The 12057-nt window shown below is 34.4% G+C and overlaps 1 protein-coding gene across 2 annotated transcripts in view; it reads right to left on the bottom strand.

Moving 5' to 3' along the window:
- Positions 1-12057, bottom strand: part of KIFAP3 (kinesin associated protein 3) — a 157780-nt gene that overhangs the window by 133478 nt on the left and 12245 nt on the right. For both annotated transcript variants that reach the window (XM_029228574.1, XM_029228575.1), the window contains exons 2-4: positions 8688-8819; positions 3545-3699; positions 471-526 (exon numbers count right to left, since the gene is read on the bottom strand). In XM_029228574.1, coding sequence (XP_029084407.1) covers positions 471-526; positions 3545-3699; positions 8688-8819 — 343 coding nt within the window. The remainder of the gene's footprint in view (positions 1-470; positions 527-3544; positions 3700-8687; positions 8820-12057) is intronic.

Genomic DNA, 12057 nt, shown 5'->3' with positions numbered 1-12057 from the left:
ATAAACTGCCCTTGATAGTAAGAGACAAGTTTTCAAAGGACTTAACAGTTGCCATCTTTTTGTAGAGGGGGAAATAAGACCTTTGGGTGATAGGACTCCTGAGTGAAAGTAGTCATAAACCATGATAAAATGGGATGTATATAAACTCTAAAACTGGCCTATTTATATTGATAAAGTATCTTAAATGTAATTCAAAATAGTATCTACCATAATAAATTAAACATACTTTAAAACATAGAATAAGAATATTTAAAACATTTCACAACTTAGTTATCAAAATAAATTATGTCTAAAAGACACATCCAATAATTTTTGCCTTTATTAAATACTGATTTTCTACCTTTTTCAGGTAGTTTAAGTTCAACCATTTTTTAAAATTCCACATTTGTTTAATGTGATTGTATGAATTATTGATGGTAAAAAGCAATACCTTAGAATCAATTCTCTATTAGATAAAAATACAGTCTTACCTCCATTCCTTCAAAAGGAGGTGGATCTTTAGGCTTGCTTGATTTTTCTTTTTTTTCTGTAAAAAGATTTTTTTCTTATGAGAAGAGCAATGTTTTTAGGTTTCTGGGTAATTTTTATTTTCAGCAGCTGAGTTTAATTCTAGCTAAGTTGGGGATCTTCAAATGGGTAATTTATGAAATAACCTTTTTTCCAATGTATAAAAAATGCTCATCTATAATGCATTTGTTCTAATAAGGATATCACGGAGAGTATAATAAAATCTATAAATAATAAGTTATGTCAGGTAGCAATTTAAACTTCCTCTTTGGCTAACATTTTAGGTATGTAAATAGCCAGACTTGCCAACAAGAAGCAAAATACTCCGTTTTGAGTTTTCTTTCTTTTCCTAATTCACATTTAAGAATAGGAAAATCAATAAGGCAAAGAAAAACTCATGAGTTGAGTAATATAAAAACTAAAATAAAAATTAACAAAGGAAAAGGAAAAGAAATAACTTGGATAAAGTTAAAAAGCTAAAATACAGTTGCTGAGTTTTTAAACAAAATTAGGATCATAAATTAAAAGGCAAATGTTTAATATTTGTGTTAATTTAATCCTCACTTGTTCCCAAATGAATTAAAGAGGTATTCAAAGGTGTTGAACACAACTTTGAGTCATTTTTTATGTTGAATTATTTGATTCATAGCAGAACTTCATTTTGTAAAAAAAAAATTATCAAAAATGCTTCACTGCTCTGATCTGCATCAAAAACCTAAGCAATGAATGTACATTAAAATAAGTTCAAGTAGTATCAAATTTTTGATTCTATAATTAGCAAATGTTTTACATATAATAGGAATTAGCCCTGATTGTTTTCAGAGAAAGGTAGCTGTTATGGACAAAGTTATGTCTTTTTTTTTTTTTTTTAAAGTGGTTTTTTTTTTTTTAAATTAATTTATTTTTGCTGTGTTGCGTCTTTGTTTCTGTGTGAGGGCTTTCTCTAATTGTGGCAAGCGGGGGCCACTCTTCATCGCGGTGCGCGGGCCTCTGACTATCGCAGCCTCTCTTGTTGCAGAGCACAGGCTCCAGACGCGCAGGCTCAGTGGTTGTGGCTCACGGGCCCAGTTGCTCCGCGGCATGTGGGATCCTCCCAGACCAGGGCTCGAACCCGTGTTCCCTGCATTAGCAGGCAGATTCTCAACCACTGCGCCACCAGGGAAGCCCAAAGTTATGTTTTCTTAACAGCTAGATTTTTCCTCAAACAGATAATTTACTATGACAGTGATTTTAATTAAGCAAAGAAAAAAAAATACTTATGGTAAAGAATCACATAATCAAATAACTATTATTGTTTTATTTCAACCACTTTTAGGGCTAGGTTTCTGGCTTTGAAATAGTGAATCAATAGTAAAAAAGAAAGAAAATGGAATAGTTTTTAAAAATAAGTGTACAGGGCTTTGCTGGTGGTGCAGTGGTTGAGAGTCCGCCTGCCGATGCAGGGGACAAGGGTTCGTGCCCCAGTCTGGGAAGATCCCACATGCCGCAGAGTGGCTGGGCCTGTGAGCCATGGTCGCTGAGCCTGCGCGTCTGGAGCCTGTGCTCCGCAACAGGAGAGGCCACACCAGTGACTGGCCCGCGTACCGCAGAAAAATAAAAAATAAGTGTACATATACTATAGTATAGCATTTCATATATGCCTCCAAACATTAATATCCATATAGAGAAACATATCGATTTGAATTAATTTATCTACTTACGATAACATGAAAATTTCCTCATATTCCTCTAATTTCTGGGGAAGGAGGTAAGAAGACTGATTTACTCTGAAAACTCAGTGAAAGGGTTTTCATTTGTTTAAAGATATTTTATTACAAATGCCCTCGGGATTGTATTAATTTAGCATTAGGAAAGATCAGTTTTAACTATATTGTACAACCTACAATAAGTACACACACATCTTAAAGGAGCATAGCATTTATTTTTCTCACTTACTTATTGAAGCTATCTCTCATCATTTAGTAACACTGTTAACAGGAATATTGTATCAAAAAATAGTTAATAAAATTTTTGATATTTTCCTTATAGCACTTATTATTAATAATTAATAGGGATACACTGAGTGCCAGCTATGTAGTTGGAAACAATCAAATTCAAAATGTTCATTTTTGCTTTTAAATAAATTCACAGCTATTCAATTCATTCAACACATATATATTGATCATATAAAGTGTGTTAGATACTATATACAGTGCCAATTAATAAAAGTATATATTAGGCACAAGGCATTTTATTTGCTGTGGATGGGAAGACTGGTTAATCTGAAAAAAGTCCAAATGAATTTTCTCTTTCATTTTTCTATTTAATACAATCAAAACTTAAGTATAAGTTATTTCAAGGGTACCATATTTTAGAATTCACCAATGATAAAAGAGAGATATATGTTAAACTTAATAAATACTATGAAATGGAATAACTAACCATTGAATAATCTGAGATGACTTTCCATTCAAATGTCTGTACTCTCGTTTTGTTTTGGGTTTGGATTATTCGAAAATGTCTTCTATAAATAATCAACTGCTTAGCTCTAATATTTTAATGGCTTGGTTCTTTTATGAAGTAATTAAAGATAGAAAAATGGTAACAACAAAGACGTTTAGGAATGAAAAGGTAATGTTTTCCTAACAAATATTCACAAAACTTATGCATATGACATATATTTTAACATTTAAATAAGAAATCCAAATTATCAATTAAATGTCAATAAAAACTTTAGAAAATATAAATCTAGTTGCTGGCGTAGAGAAAACAGGTTTTCTGCTCCCAATTTTCTCCTTTTATTATTCTAGAATCAATATGGAATTTGACTTTTTACTCTTTATTTCAGCACATGTGTACACACACAGTATGAAATAGATCATTTTGGAAGCATCTAACATAAAGCCTGGCATGTAGGAAACTAGTATGTTTCTTTATTATTTCATTCACTTACTTAGAGCACTGGCAAAAGAAAACTCACCATTCAAATATCAAAAGTACAAACTATAGTCAAACAACTCTGGTTTTACATTAAAAAGTTAGGAATTCTTCTGCTTACCTTTTCCTGACACTGAATCACGGCGGTTCTGGAGATAGTACAACAGCTGTTCTACCTCATTTAGCTTTGAGGGATGAATGAGTTTACATTCTTCAACCACCTTTCGTGCCAGGGAAGTTATATCTGTGTTGGCATTGAGACTCTTAAGACGAATGCTGCAGGCATATCAGAATTTTCCAACTCAGGTATTATTAAAATAAGTGATAACTTAAACAATACTTCTTTTAAATAATTTACAAAACATTTAAGTGTACCTAACATAATCTCTTTTAGTAAAATATAATAAAGTATTAGATATAATTAGGCTTAGAAAAAAATGCAAAGCAATGATTTTCCTTGAGCTGGACAAATAAGATAACAAAAGGAATGGTAAAATCTACATCTGACTCTTCTAGGCAGGATAGCATATCCAGAGAGCTTGTTTTTAAAGTCTTTCTGATATCACATAAAGTTTTTAATTATTATTAGATGTGAAAATCCATACTGCCAAAAATGAATCATTTTCTTGACCATATTCACAGTCATTTTCTTTTCAGTTAGGGGCAAGACACAATATTAATATATTCGGATTCAGTTGTTCTGATGGAAATTATATAGAAGACACAAGAAAAAAAAGTAGGATGCATTTTAAGATCTATATGAGTAATGCTGGGGAACAAATAAATATAGTTATACCTGCTAGTACATTAAAAAGAAAGACAAAACAGGTTCTCCCTCCTTTTTAATTTAATCCAGGAGATTCACTGGAAGGTCAATAAGAAAAGGTTGTTCAAAATCTGGAAACAACGACCAATTTACGTGGATTCATGGCACCAAAGAAAGCTATAAGGACATAAAATTAGGTTCAGGGTGAAGACTCAAACTGGTGGCAAAAGATTCTTGCAAAGTAGATGCATTCATGCAAAGCTTAGATTCAAAAAGAGAAACATAAGAAAGTAGCCACTATGTTGAAATACTTCTTAGGGAAGATGGCCAATTTTTGGAGACACTCAAGGTAATAGAGGCAACAGGGACAGAGACCTCAGAAAAATGTCCTGCACTTAGCATCTGTGAAATCATTATTCAGATACAGATAATCTCTCCTGAAACAAGTCTAGTAAAGTGATTTGAATACTGTTCACAGCTTTATAGTCATCCTCGAATCTGGTCCTCTTGGGATCTATAAGCTACCTAATAGCCTTTAATAAATTCCTTTTATGCTTGAATTTTCTAGAGTGGCTTCTAATGTCTGTAACAAGAACCCTAGCAATACTCTGTCCCTTTATTTTAATTTTTCTCTAATTTATTTGGCTGTTTAAGTTCCTACCTTTTAAATCTTTTAAACTGTTGAATATTTTTGTATAACTTTAGCTGCCCATCAGAAAGCAGAGATATAAAGGAAAGTCTATTCAGAGAAAAACTCTCAAAAGACATCTCCACGTTTAATTTTAACAAGGAACTGGGAAATCTTGAGTTTCCATAAATCTGATTGAGAAGAAGCACAACAGAAACGCTATAAACATGTATTTTTGAAATTTTCCTACTAGTTTTTTTTAGAGCAGTTTTAGGTTTACAGAAAATCTGTGCTGAAAGTACAAAGTTACCATATATGTCCCCACTACCCTCCCCCAGTACAGTTTCTTCTATTATTACCATCTTGTGATAGTGTGGTAACTTTGTCACAATTGATGAATCACTATTGATATATTATTAACTAAAGTCTAAGTTTACATTGGGGTTCACTCTTTGTATTGTATAGTTCTGTGCACTTGGACAAATGCATAATTTCATGTATCCACCATTAAAGTAGCATACAAAATAGTTTTGCTACCCTAAGAATGCCCTGTGCTCCACATATTCTCCCCTCCCACCCCCGAACTCCTGACAACTTCTAATCTATTTTTACTTTAGTTTTGCCTTTTCTAGATGGTCATACAGTTGGAATCATACAGTATATAGCTTTTCCAGTCTGGCTTCTTTCATTTAGCAATATTCATTTAGGTTCCTCTGTGTCTTTTTATAGCTTGATGGTTGATTTCTTTTTAGTGCTGAATAGTACTTGACTATATGGATGCAACACAGTTTGTTTACCCATTTGCCTACTGAAGGATATCTTGGTTACTTACAATTGTTGACAGTTATAAATAAAGCTGCTATAAACATTCATGTGTAGGTTTCTGTGTGGAAATACATTTTCAGCTCATTTGGGTTAATATCTAGGAGCACAACTGTTGGATCATATGGTAAGTGTATGTTTAGCTTTGTAAGAAATTGCCAAAATGACTTCCAAAGTAGCTGTACCATTTTGTATTTCCACCAGCAATGAATGAGTTCCTGTTGCTCTACATCCTCACCAGCATCTGGTGCTATCAGTGTTTTAGACTTTACACATTTTAATAGGTGTGCAGTAGTATCTTGATTTAATAAAGCAGATTTTTTCTATCTTTTTTTAGATTTATTTTCTACCAATACATATATTAGCAATCTGATTCATCATCTTCTTTCCATCCAAGTAACAGAAAGATTCTCTTCTGTTAGTGTGTACATCTCTCTCCTAAATCCTTCCCTTGTTAAAAGAGACAAAGAAAAATTATGTAGGACTAGAATTTTTAGAAAATGTCAGCTGTATGTTTACTGATTATTTCTAAAATAAAAAAATAGGCCCCCTTCATTAGGCAGCCCATGCCTATTAGTAATACCAAAAACTCATACCAAAAAATGCCCATATTGGGCTTCCCTGGTGGCACAGTGTTTGAGAATCTGCCTGCTAATGCAGGGGACACAGGTTCGAGCCCTGGTCTGGGAGGATCCCACATGCCGCGGAGCAACTAGGCCCGTGAGCCACAACTGCTGAGCCTGCGCGTCTGGAGCCTGTGCTCCGCAACAAGAGAGGCCGCGACAGTGAGAGGCCCACACACCACGATGAAGAGTGGCCCCCACCTGCCACAACTAGAGAAAGCCCTCGCACAGAAACAAAGACCCAACACAGCAAAAATAAATAAATAAAATTTTAAAATGCCCATATTATTTTTGGACCTTAACCATACATTTCTCATAATGAAATGTTCAGAAAACTGGGACTCTGTTGAAGGTGAGCTTATACATTCCTTTATCCGATAAGGGAGAATGAAATACATGTCTTCTGGACCTGAGCCATAGCACTGACTACCACAATTTAATGACAGTTTCATTTCACACCTATCTCAATCTATATGAGTGTCCCCCTCAAAACCTTCACCCCCAGCTGCCACCATTGATAAATCCTCTTGAACTATAAACAAACCATATTCTCCTTTTGCTCCCACAATGTGATTCCTCTGCAAACCTTGAGCAGCCAGGTTGAATACCACAAAGTTGGGTTACAGAGGTTTTTCCCATACTGATGTTTAAATCCACTTACACTAGCCAGTTGGTAGTAACTCTTTCCAGGTGGCTGACTCTAGTGAATGTACCCCTTGTCTAGAAAGCCTACAGATTTTCAAACAATAACAACATTCTCACTTAATTTTTTTCTTTTTTTGCGGTACGCGGGCCTCTCACTGTTGTGACCTCTCCTCTTGCGGAGCACAGGCTCCGGACGCGCAGGCTCAGCGGCCATGGCTCACAGGCCCAGCCGCTCCGCGGCATGTGGGATCCTCCCGGACCGGGGCACGAACCCTCGTCCCCTGCATTGGCAGGCGGACTCTCAACCACTGCACCACCAGGGAAGCCCTCACTTAATTTTAATTGAATAAGGCTACTGACTACACTATTAAAAACTAAAAACTAAATTTCTCTCATGAAATGTGGATGCATGAGGTTCTAAAGGCAAAGACCCCTAATCTGCTAGCTTTTCTTTGGAAGTCAAATTAATAAAATCTCAAGAGATGTTACTTTCTTAAAATGTACAAAATTTAGGCAGCAATAACAAACACACAAATGGAAGAAAGTGTGAGAGAACACAAAAAACTGTGAGCATGTGAGTTAAAATCTACAGTGTAAGTATGTATGTGTGCATGTGTATATCTCTTCAATCTAGTGGATTATCCAAAGACTCATTTATTTTTAATGAATTACCTGTGTAATTTAGCCTTTTAACCCAAATAAGAAGAGAGACTACAGATCTTAATAAGACAGTAGGTAGCTTCTCTCTTCAGGTTTCTATACAATGAAGTTTCTTAATTGAAACACTATAAAAATTTGGGGCCAAATAATTTTTTGTTTGTAAGTGCCTATCTTACGCATTATAGGATGTTTCGCAGCACCCCAGCCTCTATCCACTAGATACCAATAGCACCCTCCAGTTATGAGAACCAAAATGTCTCCAGGTACTGTCAAATGTCCCCTGGGGGAAAAATCCTAACCAGCTGAGAACTACTGCTATATATTTAAAATATAGTGCTGTTCAGTGTGCTAAATACTATCACATGCACTTCTAGCATCCTGAATATACTTAATACCACCAAAACACACTAACTTTTTAACTAGTTCCCAAATCAAAATTATCTATGGGGGGAAGAAAGTTGGGAAAGAATACTAGGTGATCTCAGACCCTCTCTACTTCCATAAAACTATGGAAGGAGCGCAAGATCATCGGCAGCGCAACTGAAGACTAATGAAGAAGGCCAGTTCCCAAGGGACTCCTGAAAGTACTATGAAAGCAGGAAGGAAAGTGTGTAGAACATTGGGAGACCTAAGCTCAATTCATTTAGTCAGAAAATGCTTGTCCTATTACTAATATCTTTCACAGCGCTAGATTTTTAAGGGATGAATTCAAGGTACATGCCCCATTTGTGAATTCTGGATGTCATATCACTTTCTGTAATTCCAGGGAAGAAAGCACAACACAGGATCCCCTAAGATACAAATTTCCTAAATTAAGCTAAAAAGTCCTATATAAACATATCTTTTATAGTTGATTTCACAAGTTATATTCTATTATATGCATTTACTAAATGGGATAAATAAGAATAGGCATTTTTCATTAGGTTCCAATTATGCTCACATAAACATGATTTTCTCTGGAATATACTCTATATTTATAATGTAATATAGTCTCTGCTTCACTGAGATAATGTATGTCTGTAAGAACGCCATAATCGTTTATCATCTATGCAAGTTTAAATAACATCAGATTTCTATAAAGTTTACTACTTTCAAATGCGCACAAGTGAAGAAAACTCACATTTTTTGGCATTCCTTTCGTTCTCCCAACATGGGATCCCCCATTTCTCCAAGAATGGTAGCTTCCACTTCATATTGAACAATGAGTGCTTTTTCTGATGGATGTACATCAATATTTCCTCCTTTAACTTTCCTATTAATATAAAATAAAAACAGACATAGCTACATTAAAAGCTCACAAAACATGCAAGGTTTTTATCTAGTTCCTAGTTCCAAAAACATGTGCGCTGGATTAACATATGCATTTAAATCAGATTTACTCTTGACTTGGACCAAGAAATAACTCTTTTTCTCCAACTCTGTAAACTCTGTACTGTACATGTAATTCTTGGTCTTGCAGAAAGTACCTTTATGAATAGCTCTGAGAAAAAATACATTTACCCAAAGAATCATGCATAATAGCCAGTGAATAAAACAAACAATTAAGATGGTTTTGGAGAGAATAACCTCAACCAAAAGTCAGCAATTCAAAACCAAAGGTAGCTACCCCAAAATTTATATTAAAAAAAAATAAACTGCCCAATAATTGGCCCATTAACTGTATCACAGAATGACATGAATTATCTAAACTGCAAAATAATATTGATTATGTATTATCTTACATAATTATATAAATTGAATTAGTACCTAAATCATTCTTCAAATCACACACAAGTTGTGTAACAAAAAAGCATTTACAGGTTATATTCTATAGTCACAGATCTCAAATTATAGTGCCATCAGTAGTTTCAATAGAAAGATTTTATATACTTTGTCCCCAGACCCCTACAGTTATAGAACAAATTTTTTTAATTGAAGTATAGTTGCCTTACAATATTATACTGGTTTCAAGTGTACAACATAGTGATTTTATATTTTTACTTTGGCTATAATCCCTGTGCTGTACATTACATCCTCGTAACTTATTTTATACCTAGCTATTTGTACCTGCTAATCCCCTTCACCTATTTTGGCCCTCGCCCTACACCTCTCCCTTCTGAGGACCACTAGTTTGCTATCTGTATCTCAGAGTCTGTTTCTGTGATGCTATATTCGTTCACTTGTTTTATTTTTATATTTTACATATAAGTGAAAACATACAGTATTTGTCTTTCTCCGCCTGACTTATTTCACTAAGCATAATATCTGCCAGGTCCATCCATGTTGCCACAATAATGAATTAATCACTACTTGTTATTGGCCACTTTAGGATCTGATAAAATGAGTTTTATTAAAGGAGATTAAGCAATGGAAACAAGCAAAATTTCCCACTGTAGTCCGAGCCAGCTAGCTGGCTAGTGAGGTCTTTTAGCCTAATGGGAAGGAACAGAAATATGACAACACCTTAAATTCCAATAAACAGAAACTCAAAGCTTTTCCTTCAGTTAGGAATAATTGGCTTATTATGCATATTTTCAATGTAATTTTTAAATTTTTTTTCACCAGAATTCTTTATTACAACAAGGGTAAGGCTCTTCAGTCTGTATTAGGACAATGATTAAGAGTCAAGTGTAGAGACAGAGTAGGAAATCAAATATACAGAAGCTAGAGTCTAGGTAGGTCAGCAACTAAACTGACAGTAAGACATACAGAACAAAGCCTATAAAGAATAAAAGCAAAAACCAGGTAGGCCAGTCAAAAACAGGGAGTTGGGTAATTAGATATATACACACATATTAAAGAGAATGGTACAGCTTCCAAAAGATAATATAAATGCATACAAGTTCAGACTAGCAGTCAAAAGCTAGAGAAACCACAGAAATGAAGAGAGTAAGTAAGAGAGCTGAAAAACAAATGTAATGTAGCATTAAAGAAACTAATTATAAAGAGAACTAGTTATTTGCTTCCTGATGAAATGGAGAGCAACCCCAGTACTGAACTTCTTATATAGGAGAGGGTAACTGTATCCAATTGAAGAGAATCATAAGGATGAAATGTAAGTGCAGATCCTAAGAGTAACCTTATACCAGCACTTTCAAAGAGGGTCTTCCACATATTAACAACTGACGGAAAAGCATAATTGTTATCCTCTGGTCTGATATTTTGCCTTTCTCCAAAGAAATCAAATAGTTCAAAGAATCTCACTATTGCTTTTCAGCTTTCGTTTGCTTTTTTCTTTTCTGTATGTGTGTTTTAAAGAAGTTAATTAATTTTATAATATTTATTTTTTATTACGAATACAATTTATGATTACTGTAAAAAAACAACACAGAAATTAGCAAAGAGAAAAAATAAACTGAAAAAGTTAGAAGAAACCAATTGTTACCATTTAGCACATACACATCCAGACATTTTTCTATCTATATGTAAATAATATATAATGAGAGAATGTCAGCTCTAGAATTTCTTTAAAGAGGCTTAAGGGTAGCAATCTGGTAGGGTTAAAACTACATTTGAATAGCAATTTACATAACGTTGACACAAGTATTAAATGTTTATATCATTGTGGGGGCTGATGGAGATTATGGGATGGATAAACCTCTTCCCTGTTCCCCTTGGCACTGTCACTGAATATATAAAATACACATATTACAAACTAAGCTCATATTACATATACTGTGTGTAACATACTTTCCAAAATTACTATATAATGACTTTAAAAGAATACTTTGCCTTTAGAACTTCATATAGTCAAATACTAGATACTCCATTTGTTGAACACCTTGATTCTTTTTTTTTAACATCTTTATTGGAGTATAATTGCTTTACAATGGTGTTAGTTTCTGCTGTATAACAAAGTTAATCAGTTATACATATACATAGGTTCCCATATCTCTTCCCTCTTGTGTCTCCCTCCCTCCCACCCTCCCTAACCCACCCCTCTAGGTGGTCACAAACCACCGAGCTGATCTCCCTGTGCTATACGGCTGCTTCCCACTAGCTAGCTATTTTACGTTTGGTAGTGTATATATGTCCATGCCACTCTCTCACTTTGTCACAGCTTACCCTTCCCCCTCCCCATATCCTCAAGTCCATTCTCTAGTAGGTCTGTGTCTTTATTCCCATCTTAACCCTAGGTTCTTCATGACCTTTTTTTTTTTTTCTTAGATTCCATATAGATGTGTTAGCATACGGTATTTGTTTTTCTCTTTCTGACTTACTTCACTCTGTATGACAGACTCTAGGTCCATCCACGTCACTACAAATAACTCAATTTCGTTTCTTTTTATGGCTGAGTAATATTCCACTGTATATATCACCTTGATTCTTTATTTCTAACTTACATTGCATGAAATTTACAAGATTCCCTCACAAAACATTCAAAACCATTTGCAGGACAATTGGCTGATTTACAATGTAATTTACAAAATTACATTTTGTAATTCAGTTACTCTGTATTTATGAATGATATAAATATTTTTAAATTGACAAACATGGTTTCAAATTCTATT

This window comes from Monodon monoceros, unplaced genomic scaffold, assembly GCF_005190385.1.
Source record: "Monodon monoceros isolate NGI ecotype Baffin Bay Population unplaced genomic scaffold, NGI_Narwhal_1 Super_Scaffold_18, whole genome shotgun sequence".
Lineage (NCBI taxonomy): Eukaryota > Metazoa > Chordata > Mammalia > Artiodactyla > Monodontidae > Monodon > Monodon monoceros.
Note: the sequence above shows the minus strand (reverse complement) of the source record. Positions and strands in the feature narration are given on the sequence as shown.